General features: G+C 42.2%; 2 protein-coding genes across 3 annotated transcripts; one reads left to right on the top strand and one right to left on the bottom strand.

Annotated features, from left to right (window-relative positions):
- Positions 1-3,620: 3,620 nt before the first annotated feature.
- On the top strand, positions 3,621-7,113 carry cipca (CLOCK-interacting pacemaker a). 2 transcript variants are annotated; one of them, XM_036541481.1, is made up of 4 exons: positions 3,621-3,740; positions 4,991-5,159; positions 5,608-5,792; positions 6,114-7,113. In XM_036541481.1, exons 2-4 carry the CDS (start codon positions 5,003-5,005, stop codon positions 6,981-6,983), a joined length of 1,212 nt encoding a protein of 403 aa, XP_036397374.1. In that variant the 5' UTR covers positions 3,621-3,740; positions 4,991-5,002; the 3' UTR covers positions 6,984-7,113. The 2 variants fall into 2 exon arrangements, with proteins under 2 accessions (XP_036397374.1, XP_036397375.1); XM_036541482.1 differs by lacking the exon at positions 3,621-3,740 and adding an exon at positions 3,879-3,899.
- Positions 7,114-11,781: 4,668 nt separating this feature from the next.
- On the bottom strand, positions 11,782-16,651 carry zdhhc22 (zinc finger DHHC-type palmitoyltransferase 22). Its single transcript, XM_036542818.1, has 3 exons — positions 16,498-16,651; positions 14,850-15,407; positions 11,782-13,815 (listed from the first exon to the last, which is right to left on the bottom strand). Exons 2-3 carry the CDS (start codon positions 15,403-15,405, stop codon positions 13,541-13,543), a joined length of 831 nt encoding a protein of 276 aa, XP_036398711.1. The 5' UTR covers positions 15,406-15,407; positions 16,498-16,651; the 3' UTR covers positions 11,782-13,540.
- Between the last annotated feature and the right edge of the window lie 254 nt (positions 16,652-16,905).

Here is a 16,905-nt window from a genome sequence, read left to right as displayed (position 1 = left end):
GAGCATCGTGAGGCTTCTGTTCAACCTCAAGGGCTGGCTGCTCCTATCCACCAGTAGTAGATGTATAAATCTTCATTGATATCTGAAAAATGGTGACATATAACATTAGTAAAATGGAGAAAATATGTATGAGAATAAATGTGTTGCAAAGACTTCTGAACTTTATTAACAAAATGTGCTGTTATACAAACCATATGGAAATGCTTGCGTGAAAATTGAGGAATAGTGTCCAGTTTTTAATAGCGCCCCTACAATAGGTTGTCTACATCTAGTGGCCATTGTGGTGTACTGCAGTAAGTGTACTCCAGCTCAATATGCCTTGTTGCTGTTTCACAACAGGTATTGATAAAGTACTTGGATTATAATTTGTATACTTGAAAAAATACAGATTAGAAACAAGATATAACAAAGTACTTGAAATACAGGTCACAAAATAAGAAAAGTATTTAAATTACAAAAAGAAGTTGAAGCATTTGTCCTTGTATACATGGTTAAATTTTGGCATATTCCTGTGGAACTGTAATAGCAGTATAGGGTTCCTTCATGTTTTCATATTAGAATGTGACAGAAATAAAACAAGCTACAAGGCAATGTGTTGTTTAGGATGAGTAAGGTAAAATGGGTAATGTTACAGCACTCCATCTATGAGTAACAGGTGTCTGACTTCAGTTCTGTTTTTATACCGGTGCAAATTAAAAGCAAAAAATCAGACACCATGTCTTTGCGTCCCCTGAGTTTGTAATTTTGCACTGAAAGAGCTGTCACCTCAAAGGCAATCAACACCAATCACCTATTTATTCTAGTCCTATTGATTTTATTCCGCAGAATAGGTAGGCAGGTGTCACCTTAAAAACATAGAATTATTACTCTGAGAGAGACTATCACAAGGGAACACTGTGCTTTTTAATACCAAATTGAGCTGAAAATGTGCTCTTTTCAATATGTGTGGAAAGCACTGCTCCCCCAGGCAGCCCAAAGAAATGATTTTTCCCATCACTCTTTGGGGGACATTGTGCAACTTGCAGGTCATTTCTCCAAAATGTCTTAGTCCTTGGATGTTGGAATGGGATGTGAAATTTGATAGTTTCTTAGAACTTGCTGTGTATTCCTTAAACATTTAGAAGGAAAGATCCTCCGTTCTCTTTACGTTTCACGAGTAACAAATTAATGCAGAGTAGGGGAGGACATAACTATGTAGTCACTAAACAAGGAAAAAGGTTATTAAGGTGTAAGTAAATGTGATGAATGAAAGTCTGTGTGTTTATAATGTATATTGTACATATATATGAATATAAATGTATTACTGTTAATAAAGAATAAGATATATTTAATGTGTGACATTCGGTGGCTCAAATCACTCGAAGTGACAAGAATATATCTCAGCCATGTGCAATATCTAATGTATTGCACAGAGAAAAAAACCCTATGCAAAAATCTTTGTAGAGAACATAGATTCAAAAAACATTAAATATGTTTTGTGTTTATATCATCTGAGGTCAGTCACAGCTTCCAACTGAAAGCTAGCTCTAAAACCTAAAGGAATCTGTCCATGGATGACTTGAAATGCCCACCTCAGTCTTGACACCTGCATGTTAACACCCAACAAGAGCACAGAGTCCTCCACCCAACAATAGGAACTCTGCTATTATTTTCAATCACTTGAGAGCATGAGACTCACAGGTAACATAGATTCCAACAGATTACTAGACGTTGGTCATAGGAAAGAGCATTACATGTTCTGGAGGGGATCCTATATGTCTCCCTGTTGCACCCTATGGCAAAGCTCACTGTTGGCCTGATAAATCATGGCTGGCATTAGTATTCTGAAACATCTGCTATGCTATAATGCATTCTACTGCTCTTAGAGAAACAAAGCACAAACATTGCTCCAATTAAACACAGGCCATGACATTTATATTTATATGTTGCCATTTAGCAGGGGCTCATATCCAGAGCAACTTACAAAGAGAGAGAACTGAATGCATTTACTTAAGCTGCATGAAAGATGGTGTCACAGGGTAGAACTGGCACATTCAAGCAAGCACCAGCCCCTTAGAAAATGCTGCGATACACTATTGCATGCATGTCTTGATACACAAAAAAAGGAAGGTGAGGTAGGGGAGCAAAGATTCAGACAGAGGAGATGAATCTTCAGTCTGAAATGGAAGATGGCCATTGATTCTGCTGTCCTGACTACTGTGGGAAGTTCACACTGTTTGGACAGAGGAGGACAGAGGACAGAGGCCGTCACCGGTGGGCATGACAAGTAATATGGGTTCTTTATTCAGTCACAGCAGTTATGGTTACAAACAACATTGTGGACAGTGTGATGAAGCCGTTAGCCATAGGTGGGGAAAATATCCCCTGAGGCATACGTCTACTAGACACAGGATCATGATTAGTGACAACCACAGGTTTTATGGACTGTGGTTGTGTGACACAGTCTTTAATATTTTTTTTTTCCAGAGGGCAGAATTTGGCTGTGGAGCTCATATTTATCTGGGGCCTGTTAGAAGAGCTGACATACCACAGGAAGGCCATGATAAGGAAATTGGAAGCACACCAGCTGGAAAGAAGAATCCAAGGATCACTTCGTGGAAGTATAAAAATGACCATATGACCATTTGACTCAGAGCCAGCTATATTCTCTTTTGCAGACTTCAGCTTTATTCTGGGGTTAAAGGGCTTTATCCTAACATGCATGCAAGCTGAAGCAGGAAGCCAAAGTACACAATAAAGCGTATTGCTGCTAGTAGAAACATAACAGAGACATCCCTCATTGTAAAAGCAACATTAATTATCAAGCTGTATTCCCAGCTCGCACCATAAAGAGGATTTAGCTGCCACCTTAAGGCATCTGCAAGAAATCTGGGTAGCCAGGCACTGGTCTGGGCTTTAATCTCTTAAGACAGGCCTGGAGGTTCATACCCTCAGCATTTAATTTCCTCTCACAGTTCATTCTTTATTCCTGTTTGAAAGCATTGACCAAAAAAGTTTTAAGGAGCATGTCTGACTTTTTCGGGACGTGGCCAACATTGATATAAATGTTTATTGTCTTCATTATGAGGGACAAAATGATTAAAGTAACCTTTGGCTATAAAAAAACGCTGCTTTTGTCAGTAAACCATTTTGGTCGTCAAACATTTCTGCTGCAAAATTAGTCTAAATCAGTCTTAGAAATATGACATTTAGTTTCTCTTTAACAGAGATTGAGTGTAGGTTACACTTTTGGACGGATTACATAATCATGAGCAATCTTATAGCAAGAAAAAAACGTAATTGCTTTTTGGGACATTTAACGAGATATGTGTATAATGAATGCAGTTAATATCAAGTTAATAAAACGACATGCCATACAACGCGGCATCGCATAACAGTAATTGACTGAGATACAGTACTGGACCAGATAAGACGTTCTGCACAAGGACAGTGATCCCTCGGTGATTGCGCTGCTAGCAAGTAGGTCACGTTTTCTGACTCAATGCCAACGCTAAGCACCAATAGGAGAACGCGTAAAGACGAAGGGTGGGCATTGCATGCAAAACGAAGTGACGTATTAGCAGTTTCCTCGGAAACGCCTGTGTAGCCACGCCGTAAAACACCATACTGGGTCGCAAATATAATATGACAGAGAAAGGAGGCTTAATGTCAGTCAGTATCGATAGGCGGTGTGGGCGATAACATTAAACTGAAATTAATAATTTATCACAAATACGATTTCCAGAAAACAGCCACACTGGGTGAGTTGTGGGGGATTCTTCATTTGGCATGTGGTTGTATAGATAAGGGGTGTGTGGCTACTTGTCCCGTGTTCTGCACCGTGTACGTGACTGGCCGGGGGGCAGGTAGACGCAAATCGGTCGTTAGACTTGCTACGGATCCCCGGAGGTTAGCCAGGGGTAAGAGGATATCGTAAATGAAACACTGTAGCTAAAGAAGTATACTATTTTACCCAGACTAGCTTTGTTTGTTTAGCAAGCTATAACTGTACATGCTAGCTGAAGTGTGATCGTAGCTGTAGTTAGCTAGGAGCCAGTGGCCAGTCCGATTGTGCTATCCAAGCTAGCGAAGCAGCCGCGTAGCTAAGCTTGCTAAAATCGCCATTGGAAAGGAATGCGTGGGCAGTAAGCAAGATAGCTAAGGTTAATTATTATGTGGCAAGTTCACAAAAAGCCGACAGAAGTAGCTATTTCGATTAGCTATTTAGCTGCGACGCCTACAGAGCTAACTGGCTATCTCTCTGACTGGCTGCTGTGTTTATCTTTTATATTGTTAGGTCGCTAGTTGGCGATTGATTTAGCAATTTAGCTGGCTAGCCACTTGCTGCTAGTAGTTAGCAAAGTTAAGGCAGTGACATGAACCTACTTTCTGTTTTTTATCTTATAGAAGTTGGTTGGTTTTGTAATGCGAATCGAATGATTAACTTAAGCTAGCCATCGATGATTGCAACAGGCTGGCGCTGACATCAGTTTAGTTTGTCAGACTGTTTTTTATAAATTTTAATTTTTTTTAGAGTTATATTTTATTTATTTATTCGTAGTACGGAATGCGCATAGCTTTAGGCTTACTAGCTAGCTAAGTAGCTACATAGATAGCCAGGTAGGTGGCTAGCCACCTTTTATTAAAACGTTGACACCCGTGTATAACATCACATTGGATTGTTATTGTCAACCCTAGGCAAAAAAAACAGGTGTATTTTGATTTTCCATTTCTCCTGGTATACACTATAAATCCTGTCGCAGCGTTGGAGGACGGAAAATTTTCCGTGTATTTTTTGACAATAGTCGTTAATGCTATAATTTTGCAGATGATGGAAGAGAAATTATAGGTCAGACTGAAAGACCTGTCAAGTATCTTTTTTCTTCCTTTTTTAAATGTAATAAATCTTGATGGGGCACTGATATGTTACTAATCGTTTTTTCCTGGGTAATGGAGACTTGCTGGAGCGCTTCATCAGTAAAGCTCTTGTATTGTCCTCCTTCTTCCACAGCCTGGTCCTCTCATGAAGGACATGCAGCTCGCCCCAGCGAAGGGGTCCCCAGAGCAGGCAGCGATGAGTAGCAAGGCTAAAGCGGAGAGCCACAGGAGGCCATCCTCTGACCTGATGGACAGCATGAAGACATCCAAACCCAAGTCGGAGAGGGACTCCGGTTTCTCAGGTCTGCCCACCCTAATCCCACCCCCCAGCCCAACTAAGCAACGGAGCCTGTCCTTGCCAACTGCAGTAGAACTAGGTCATCGTTTCTGCTGCTGTACCTGAGCCATATATCATTGTCAGAGACCTTGTTTTCAAGGGCTGGCTTTAGCAAGCGTCATGTACCATTTGGTTTTGTTACAGAGCTTTCCGAAGCTTAGTCTTTTCAGTCAATTTTCATCCGTGCAGTTTGGTAAAATTGCCAGGTAACATACAGAAGATCTGGTAGATTTGGGACCTCTAACCGCCTTGCCTGTTTTCACAATATAGTTCCAGCCTGTAGTCTGCGTCAGGTGCGTTTTCATTTCAGTCTCTGTGATAAGGGTGTGTTTCAGAGGGACGGCTCGGCCGTTTGACATACATTTTCCTCCTTGTCGTGGCCGCTGACGTGTGGCTCTCTGTCTGCTTCCCAGATGGCAGCTCGGGGTACCTGAGTGCCGTGGAGCAGATGGAGTCAGAGGAGGCGGGGAGGACGGTGGCAACAGCAACAGCGGCGGCGGCACAGGGCCCCCAGGCCAGGCCCCAGGTGGCAGTGATGGCAGGGTCCTTCCCAGGACTGTCCCCCATGATCATCATGAACAACGTAGTCCTCAAACAGGTATGCCAGGCCCCTCCCACTGGCCCTGCAGTTTGTGGCAGACTGTTATCACGGTGATGCGGAGGTTAGCTTTGAGCCTCCAGTCATGACTGTCTGCTTGTATGCATGCTGTTCTGTTTCTGAGACAGATAGTATGGGGAGCGTTGTCTGTTTTGTGTGCTTACTCCTTTATGGACTACCCAGAGAAGCTCTGCAGGTTTGGGTATTCATCAGAGCAAGGAGTAAAATTATCTTGATGTTGGGAAGCCTTTTTCTTACAGATGGATGACCTAAATACGCTGTGAGATGATGATGACGATGATGTTGTTGTTGTTCTTCTAGCCGAATACTCCCGCCCCCACACTCAAGCCATGGGGGTTCCAGCCCACCCTGGAAATGCTTCCTCAGCCACAGGTGGTCTTCCTCCAGCCAGTGGTCTCCAACAGCAGCACTGCCTCGCAGAAGAGTGGCCCAGACAAACGACGGCGATCCAGGAAGTACCTGCCCATCCTCAAATCATACCCCAAAATCGCCCCTCACCCCGGGGAGAGCTCCTTAGAGAAAAGTGGGTCCAGTTCCTCTGAGCGGAGCAGTTCTTCCTCCAGCCAGGGGGGGCAGCATCGCCCTCATCACCGGCGAGAGAAGCAGCCAGGCAGTACGCCTGACCCCACCACTCGCACCTCCTGTCCTGTGTCCCCCAGCCGCCATGGCATACTTCCCCCCACCACCACCGCAGACACTCTGGGGACCATGAAGCTGGTCCAAGCCACAAACAGCCAGGGGTCAGCCCCGCCCCAGGTGTCACCTGTCACCGCCGCCTCCCTGGCTGAGGCCGGCCTCCAGGCCCCCTGGGCGTGGCCGGCGGCTCCCGCGGCCAGCGACTCCAACGAGAGCGGCCCAGACGCCCCGGCCGATAGCCACAGTAAGCGGCAGCGCTTCTGCAACACCTACAACATCCTGAACAGGTCGGGTCTGCTGGGCATCACACTGCGCACCAAGGAGCTGATCCGGCAGAACCGGCGCACGCAGGGCCAGCTGGAGCGGCTGCGCGAGCACACCAGCCTCTTCGTGGAGGCCTTGCGCAGCGGTGACCCCCAGGTCTGGACTAAGCTGCAGCTGGCTATGATGGAGGCCAGCCCCGGCGGGGCGGAGGAGGAGCCGGAGAGGCGGGAGAAGGAGGCGGAGAAGGACGCACCGGCTGCCCTGCTGTGAGGCCGCAGCGGGACTGCAGGGGGCGGGGCTGGGAGGATGACGCACGGCGCCCCACAGACAGACACGCCTGCAGGCCTCACCCCGCTCGCAAGGTCTCCTGCCGAGCTTTGCTGCAATAGCTCCCGCTGTATTCTCCTGCCAGTCGAAGGATGAGTACTGTGAATCCTAGAATCTCTTGCAGAGGCGGAAACTCAGTACTAGTCCATATGGAACATTTGGTACAGATTCCAAGATAAAGGTTAGTGATTGAAAAGGAAAAAAAATTCTGGTAAAAAAATTTTATTTAAGTTATTGAATTTGGTTGAGTATTTATGAGCATATATCAATTTCGGTGGAATTTGAAGTTCTGGATTCCTAAGAAGGCAGCTATGTTGACAGTGCTTACAGCAGAGCACAAATCAGCTGTGGTTATAGCTCTGCAGGGCAAAGACCTGCTCTCCTAATGGCGTATGTAAAGTCTTAAACTGCTGAATGAGCCCAACGTTGTCAAAACTGTAATATTTTAGTAGGAACATATGCTTAGCGTTTTTTTTTATTATTGTTATTATTTGTAGCATGGACAAGGCCTTATTAAGCCTAACTTATTTATTTGCTTTTACTTTTACGTCTTATTGAGGAATGTCTGTATGCAGCATCCAAACAAGGTGTCAGTGATGCCCTTACTAATTTTAAGTTCTCACTGCTGACACGTTAAAAAAGTTGGGTATCATTGGAGTGAAATGGACTTTTGCAGCTTTCTTTGAGAGAATCATTGTTTTTTATCCCATGATGTGATCCAACGGGTCATTTTCTCAATTTCAACAACATGCTGTACAGCGCTTGTTTAATGAGCAGTTTGCCAGTTTGGTTAGCAGCTTTGATTGCTGTCATCAAAATTTTTTGTAACCAACAACCAATGCGTGTGTGTATGTGTGTGTGCAAGCAACTGCAAAATGTATCCTCTGGACAGCTGGAACGAGTGTGGAGCGGAACACCAGGAATGTTGGATGTGTTTGTATCGATTCCCTTAAAAGAGGCCATAAACAATTTTTTAGATATCCTCTCTTTTTGTAGCAGTTTGCTGTAGGTGTACTTGAGAAGATGTTTCCAAAGGTCATTAAATGTAGCAAAATACCAAGACAGCAAGCGTACACAGAGCAATATGCACAGTAGCTGAAACACTTCAGCTGCTTTTGATTTTTATTTTTTGTATCCACTCACAAATTCTCCATTTGTATATGCGATAGGAAAAAGGGTACTGAGGTTACATAAAAGTAACCCCACCGAAAGGAAGGAAGTGCTTAGCAGCAGTACCCAAATTAAAATAGAAAAAAAAAAAACATGATGTATTTCATCCCCTTTCATTGAGCTAGTATGTGACTGCCAATTACAATAGTAATATTTGTTAAACAAAATGAGCATGACAAATTCTGTTTGCTTGTTTAAGACGAACTGGCAGTGGACCGTGGGTTGTCTGATCCGTGCGTTTGCACTTCTAATTTGTAATGACACTTTAATGGCGTGAATGGCTAGCTGGTTGGTCTTGGTGTTAGAAAGGTTAGTTTTCTGGACTGGTCCTCTGGCGTTTGTTGGTTTGTACATTTTTATCATAGTAATTAGATGTGAATACTCTCTGATTTGCCTTAGAGGAGACCCTCACCATTCATGTATCTACATGGCCATCTGTGTTACTGCCTGCTGCTAACACCGACACTCATGCACTTAATTTACATGCCATAAATGGTTACAGGTATACTTCAATTCATTAAGTAGATGCATTCCATAACTCTGTTTTGCTCCTGGAGGCATGAATACTGTGGCATAAAGAAGTATGCATTCCATATCTTCAGAAGTGGGGGTAATCAGTAGAATATTATTAACTACCAGTGAAATAATGTCAGATGCATTTTAAACATGAAGTACACATTTATGTAATAAGCATATCTGAACACACATTAATCACGATGCATCACCATAGCTAGAGCTATAATTGCAGCTGCCTTAGCCATAACTGGTCATGTCATGGGCATGCTTTACAACAGTCTACCTTTTCTGCTTGATTCTTCAGTGTCCACTGTGCCAGCTGCAGTGAACGTATTTCTTACCTTCTCATTTTGATTCCTCTCTCCATGTGGCCTGTGTTTTTCTATCTACATTTCATTTACGTTGCATCTTTTGCCCTGTATGGGTGCTGGCAGCTGCCTTAGGTGCATTAATACGCCACACTGCCATTCCTGAGAAATGAGAAAGTAATCACTAAAAACCATCACCCTGAAATATAAAGGAGGTGTTTTTAAGTGTATTAATTTAATAACTTATGAATAGTTACACTGTTAATGCAGTTAAATAATATCTGTCTCACGTTGTTAAGTAGATACAAAATAATCACTTGATTATGGCATGTTACATTTAATTTCATTTTGTTGTAGTTTTTTTTATGTTGGCAACAGCGCCCCCCTTGAACACATTTGAGCATTACAGCGCCGTGTTTGCCAATTTCCTGTATCACAGGGATCTGGAGAACATATCCACCATGAATGACGAGGGTCTCTTGCTCATCTGAAACACAGCAGAGGTCATTTCATCATCCTATGAGAGTTCAGTCATCCTTTTACTTTTTTGTGGGTTTAAATTTGAAGGCATTTAGCTGTTCATTTTTTGTAAGTCTCTTGCCTGGTGCACCATGAATATGTTGTGTTAATCTATGTAGCCACCATTCGTCATGTGTGAATTTAGTCTGTATACATAAAGGTCCTGCAGCGTCCCCTTCACCGTTCCTGATGGCTGTTGGGGTGTGTGTTACACCATGCTGCTCTGACATGCCTCGTAAAAACAGCCATGTTCTGAGTAAAGGTGGGTGTATTCGTTAGTGTTCGTCTCTGTGCGTGTCAGCTGAAATGGATCATGGGATTTTAGACATGGTAGTAAAAGATGCTGTACTTGCTTATGGAATTCCTCTGTAATAACTGCCTAAATGCCAGTCACGGTTTGCTTTTCAGCACCATGGCCCTAACTGTCGGTACAATAAGGTGTCCTGGAAGTGTAACGATTCTCTATTTTCTATTGCTCTGGAATTTTTGATTCTTGCATCATGTGATCTAATATATGTGGTTGTTTTTTTTTTTGTTTTTTTTGCTTACTAATATTACTCCTCTCTGTGCCACAGTAAGTTGCGTGTTCTTATAAGTTGCGTGTTCTTAAAATGTGACTGTTGTGAATATATTGTGAGGCAGCGGCTCCCTGCCTGTGTTCTGCTTACTGAAATGGCAGAATCAAAGCGAGTGGATGCTGATGTTGTGGCTGGTTTGCACTGCTTTATGTCTCCGTGTTTAGTGGTGACACGCATGCCATACGTGCAGCACTGCTCCTCGGATTTAGAGGAGGGTCGCATCTGCAACACGTGTAGTGCTGTGAAGTCTCCGCTCAGTCCCTGAGGTAGGAGACAGGTTAAAAAACACTGTTTTGGGTGCAGCAGCAGTAACGGAGTGAAAACAGACTCAAAAGTTGAAGGGGGGAATATTCAGTCTAATCACCATCGTGCTTTGTCTTTAACCTTGAGCGACAGTGTCAGATGAATATTGCATTGTGTTTGAAGTTTGACAGGTACTGATGGTAACAAAAATAACTGAGGCTTGAGAGGGTGTTGTTTTCACTTTTGTTCATTGCTCGGTTAAAGACAAAGTACCACTGTCTGTAAGTGTGATAATGGGTTTGCATCAGGTAGGGATTTTTAATCTGGTGGAATCTGTACTCCTGGGGGGAAAAAAAAAACAGCCTGGATGTTAGGATGCTAGATGGGGACAATGCCGGGAAACTACTGCTCTAAGGAATAGTGTGTCTTAAATATTGCGGGATTCTTGTGGCTCAGTCAACGAGTGTTAATTTATTTTCTCTGTTTGGCAAATGTTAAATAAATACACAGCAGCCTAGTAAGATAAAACGGTGTTTGTGTAGAAGCAGGGCCTCTCTGAAGGCTGCAGTTTTCAGTGATGTCATTTTACAGATTGTATGTGAGTGATGTTTCTTTACTCACCATAAGGAAGCACAAGAACGTGTTGTGTTTGGTGTGTTTAGATCTTCTGAAACATTTAAGCCATTCAATTAATGTAAAAAGAAATGCCCATGCTCAACTCTTATGTAATCCTTAGTAAATACTCGACAGCAATGACTTCGACAGATTTTCTAGGTCATTTTCTAGGTATAGGTAATACTGTAAGACTATTTTCAGTTGATTTAATAATTTTATTCATGTGGATAATGCATTATTGTCATTGGGGAAATTTGTGACTGATTTGTAACCAAAAGGGGAAGAATATGATCGGAAAACCTTGAATTGGTTTAATGAAAAGCTATGCAACATTTGGGAATAACAAAGATGGCACAAAGGTATGTTGATGTTTCTATCATTTGTAGTCTGCGGAAGTGCTCTTTTTTGTACTTTTTTAAATAGATCATTTGCATTGACATGTTGGCTTAATAAATTAAGTCTTTTTCTAAAGTCTGTTGTCTGTCATTTGTCCATTGATTCCCAATGCTGTTGACAAAGATGACGTATGAGAATGAAAAATGAAATCACAAGAATTGCAAACACTTTTATTGGTGTAATGGAAATAATTACAACCAGTGAAAGACTTCAAAATACAAATTTTTGCAAAGCAATGTACTTGTGTTTATATTATGTCATTTATGCTCCCTTCACAAGTATTCAGCAAAGGTTTTTTCTTGCAAAACTTTCAATTTAAATGCAGTTCATATATGAATATTTATTATACACATACAAAATATTATAGTCCTATAAATGTGAAAATATGTCATCACACATATATTGAGAAGCCTTATCTGTGTTATGGAAAACTACAAGGTGTACAACAAAGCAACACATACTTCATTCACCACATAGGATATGTATAGAGTCAGACCCTATTCTTAATTGGGTGGCACATATATTAAGTTTCATTTCGTTGTCCCTGACTACGGACAAAAGACTCGAGGAAAACTGTGGACAGCAGCCACAACTAACTTCTTTTAATACCATCGTGGAGCACTGTGTCCCAGGAGTACAATGCAATCCTTTTCAGATTCTTAGATACGCCCACCTCCCCAAACTGGTTATTCGCACTGCAAATATTTCCCTACCTTCAAACACAGAGGTTTCAATAGATGTGTGCAATAATGAGCATGCTCATAAACATACCAAATAGTACATTCTTTGCGATGCCATGGAAAGATTTGTGGTGAAGTTATAGAAAAGTTACATTCATCTACAGTACCAGCCAGACACTGCCAACAGGCTCTTTGTGTTTCCTGCAACAGAACATCCTAAGCTATGCTACATATTGTATGCGCTTATCAAACTGCTTCACCTCAGTGAATTTCGTGCTTCATTTCAGATGTTCATACAAGTAGCCCAACAAGAAAACTGGTGATCCCTGAAATGTACCAGGAGTGACAAAAGATCCATTTTTCTCCTCAGTAAATATAAAAATTATCCTTGACAATAATTACAAACATAGGGGTGTGACAAAACATTACTGTGGCCTCTAATCTGACAGGAATGTGATAAAAGTAAAGATTATTTCAACAGTTAGTTCCTTCCAGTCCAGTCAAACAGTTTCTAAATGTCTTAGGTATCCTGACCCAGAGATACTTGTTGTACCATAGTTAATGCCTAATAAAACCTAATAATGTTTTATCAGTTAGTGTAATAAAGTGGTTGGGGAGATAACTCTTTCCATTTTCCAAGGTGGCTTATATGGAGTGGTATTAAACTTGAAAGGAAGAACTGAGAAAGCAGTTGCTACACTGAGAGGAGTACCAGGATGCCTTGCTTAAAAATATCTAATACGTGTTGTGGGTAGAGAACAAAACTTGTGGCTTGTGCTTCAATAAACTGTATGGACTGCACTGAGAACATTATATAGACATTTATGGTTACTTTAAGAATCTCAGTGCTATTTTTCAACAGCAGAGAACATACAATGCCCATTTATAACACTGACAGATGTTCGTCAACAGCTGTGTGTCTGTCACGCGTCCTCACCACCCCCAATATTGCGTCAATGACTACTAAACAGTTTAATAGAAGAATATTTACACACTAATGTGCTCTTACCACATTACAGGCCCATACCACTGCTAGTCCACTTGGCCATAAAGCTGGATGAATGAGACAGCACTGACAGCATGTAACCATTGTACACTGGACATTAGGTATATGACAGATGTCAGAGTGCTAAACTTGTCGGAGTGCCTATATCCTAAGATCAGGCCCCATATTGGTTATCTGGTACTGCTGACGTTTTACCTTTCCCATTCAGTCACACAATGTACAGAAAAAAACATCCAGAGAAACCAAACAAACTAGATGGAAATGAGCAGGCATCCACAGTATCATGTCTTCTGATATACATTTCCAAACAACAAAAAGATGCTATTCTTCCATTTTTCTAGAAGTGCTTCACTTGTTCGGCAAACCCTGACTCGAAAGGCAGACGGATGAGAAAGACCAGAGCGCAGACCTGTGGGGGGAGGACTCATCTGGCGGGCAGGCCATCCCACAGAGCAGACGCGAGCGGGGCTCACTCGTGCTTATGGGCAGCGTGACTGGGCGAGGCCTCCACCGTCTCCACCGGCAGGAAGAACCCCAGGGCCCAGCGGGTCCCGAAGACATCGCTGAGGTTGGCCCTCCAGGAGCCGCGCGCCTCCACCAGCTGGCCCCGCCTCAGCTGGCACCAGGTCTGCCCCCTGGCCACCAGCAGCACCTGCTGGCAGCAGAAGCCGGCGCAGGTGAGCCCGATGCCCAGCCACACGTACAGCATCAGCACTAGGAAGAACTGCAGACCCGATATGGCGCCTGTGGAGAGACCGGGGGCCCACTTCATTACAGTATACTCATTTAGCAGACACATATCTAGCATAAGAAAAATATATCCTACCAAGTTAAATCATCAACAATGTCAGACTGGGCTAACAACACTACCAGACCAGTGAGTGCATGCACAACACCATTCAAGCCTTACCACAAGTTAACTTGTTCTAATTTGAAACTAGACAATGCACCTAAATACACCCAAAATGATTTGATCTTCTCACAATATCCAGAACACATAGTGATACTACAAGTAAATAAGAAGCAAGTAACATTAGTACAACAGGTGCTAAGGTGTGGCAGCTGAGGGGAAACAGAGATGTAGTCTCTTCCTCACTCTCTTCACACTTGACTCCACTCCAGGTCTGTATATTTACATTACATTTATTTATATTTCTCTTTAAACAGCTGGATATCTTCACAAGCTATTCAGGTTAAGGTTTACCTTAATCAAGGGAAATACAACAGTGCTCAGTAGCTGAATGTTCCTTTATTGTTCTGGTAACAAGTCCAGCCCCCTCTGTCACCCCCCTCAATTACTGTGCCACAGTGTTTCCCAAAACACTAGCCTAAACACATTAATCCACCTCCAATGCAAACATCTTGGTGGGTGATGCTCATTGCCAAACACTTTGTTGAGCTGAACCAACGTTACTCCAAAACTGAGCTAATCATTTCACTCACATCTTCTGACTTGGCATATCAAATTAGTCTCAAGTGTTTCTTGTATTAGCTTTTGATATTGATTGAAAATCACAAGATTATCACTAAAACATGTGAACCTCCTTTTTTTCACCACAGCTGGATGCTCAAAGTTACAGCTGCAGACAAGGACAAGGACTCTGTATCTGAATATTTTAAGGAAAAGTTTAATTCAGCGGTGAAATATACAGATTAGATATATACAGATACAGGTTCAATTAAGCAGTCAGGTGTAAGGAAATCTATGAATAACAATTTTCAGCATTGAGAATTGTTGCAATAAACAAAATCTGAGAGGCGTTAGTATGCATGCTCACCAAGGAAGAAGTAGCCAGTGGAAAGTGGTAGCAGAGTGAGGAAGGTCAATGGATTTTCGAATGAAATTGAATACTCCACCGTGAGATAAGCCACTCCCAGTACCAGTGAATACAGACAGGTGCACGAGGTGTAGATGCAAAACATGATGAAGTAGCGCATGTTCTTGTTGCCAATACAGTTTCCTGTGAAAAAACAGTGGTGGTCCCTTTTCAAGATCACTTTTTTGCAGAGTTTGCAGAAATGGCGGCCGTTGAGGAGGTAATGGGCGTCCACCCTGTCCGGGCAGTCCGGCGAGCACACAGGAATCACGTTTTCATTCGCACTCTCTGCTGGGTGTCGAATCGTCATTGTATAGTTACCCAGCGCATTCAGCATCAGATACAGGAAAATCGCAGTATGGAGTAAAGTTGCAGGGCTTAGCTGAGCACCCGGAGATTGGAAAATAGTAGGTATGAAAAGACAAAAGTGCAGGGCAAAGGTTACGATTGTTGCGGTGTAAAAGTAGGCGGGGGCAACGGCATTGAGGAGTCTGAGCTTAAACATCCTGATATACATTCCTGTGGAAAAATTGTCAGAAAAGTTAGCATTGTTTGGAGTTCTTTGGTAACACAACATACTTAAATCAGCTTCACTTGCAACGGCTAAGGTTTCACAGGCCAATATGTGCATTAGTCTGCATGCGTATTTTGTTATTTTGTGGGAAAAGTACCAAAGTTTACATATTACGTATAATTCAGCAACGTTTGGCACCATTACATCACTTTTTGATGAAACGATTACACTTTACCTGACACGTATGGTCTGTAGTTAGGCTGGCAGCCAGGTCCACAGAGATTACGACAGCATTAGACGGACAGTCTTGCCCAAATTAACATGTGATATTCCATAATTAGTAACCCTACTCGTAATCTGGATCTGTGAAATCTGTGGACCGTGATGGTGCTAAAAAAAGATCTGCTCTGTAAAACGGTCCTAACATAGACTACAAAATAGAGGAAATCTAGATCACAGTTATCGTGAAGATCTCTTCACTGTCCATCAATTTTAGTGCAAAAAGCCTTAACCGGTTAAATCCAGATGTAATACGCACCCGTGTGTGCCTTTGTGAGGGGGTGGGGGTTCGTGATATTTTCAGTGGTACGACAGAGATTGGTACAACGGCCTTTAATAGTTAACTACAACAGCCAGCTCATTTACAGACACTACAATTGACATCGTATATATATGAAAGGTAGAATACTGTTAAATAATTCTATACCATTATCACCTACATTCTTTTAATTAGAGTACCTTACCCTAATTCTACCAATATGGTGTTAGCATATTCAAAGTTGATTAACTATGGCAACCCAAGGAAAGAATGATCCAAATAGTTTGTTTTATTGGATACATTCATGTTAATTATATAATCACAAAGGAAGGGTGTGAGACCGTTTTTATTAAAACATTTATAGACGTTACATTCCGTTTTGATGTGCATAGCTTCAGACACATCAGCATACAGCGAATGCAGTATTAACGAGAAATACTGTAATAAACTTCGGTTTAATGTATCTGACGAGATGTTATGTCGGCTATGATATTTCTATTCGACAATCGACTCCAAATCCATTCTACCAGGAACTGACTACAAAACACCTCTATTACCTGCGGTCGGCTTCTTTGATACAACGAAGCTGTTCCTTCAGCACCACACCGCAAACGCTCGTGCACGGAGACATCGATCTGGGTGCATAACTCATTCAAAAAAACAAGGAGATTTTGCGATGCCAAGAAGATCCTAATGTTCCCTTATGCCACAGCTGCGGTGTTTCTGGATTGTCTAGCACCGCCTACTGGTGTGGACGCGAACGTTATTAATAGAATAAACCATGGCAATCTTTGGATTTCCCAGATAAAAGGGGCTCCACCTCTTTATGACAATTCAATTTCATGATGAATTCTGAATATATCGAATGCATTTGTGTCTACATTTTATTCTAATATAACCAGTGGACACTCATTCAATCGTTTTGACTTTCAACTCGTTTATTTATAAACGTAAACGTTTATACG

This window comes from Megalops cyprinoides, chromosome 12, assembly GCF_013368585.1.
Source record: "Megalops cyprinoides isolate fMegCyp1 chromosome 12, fMegCyp1.pri, whole genome shotgun sequence".
NCBI classification, from domain to species: Eukaryota; Metazoa; Chordata; class Actinopteri; order Elopiformes; family Megalopidae; genus Megalops; species Megalops cyprinoides.
Note: the sequence above shows the minus strand (reverse complement) of the source record. Positions and strands in the feature narration are given on the sequence as shown.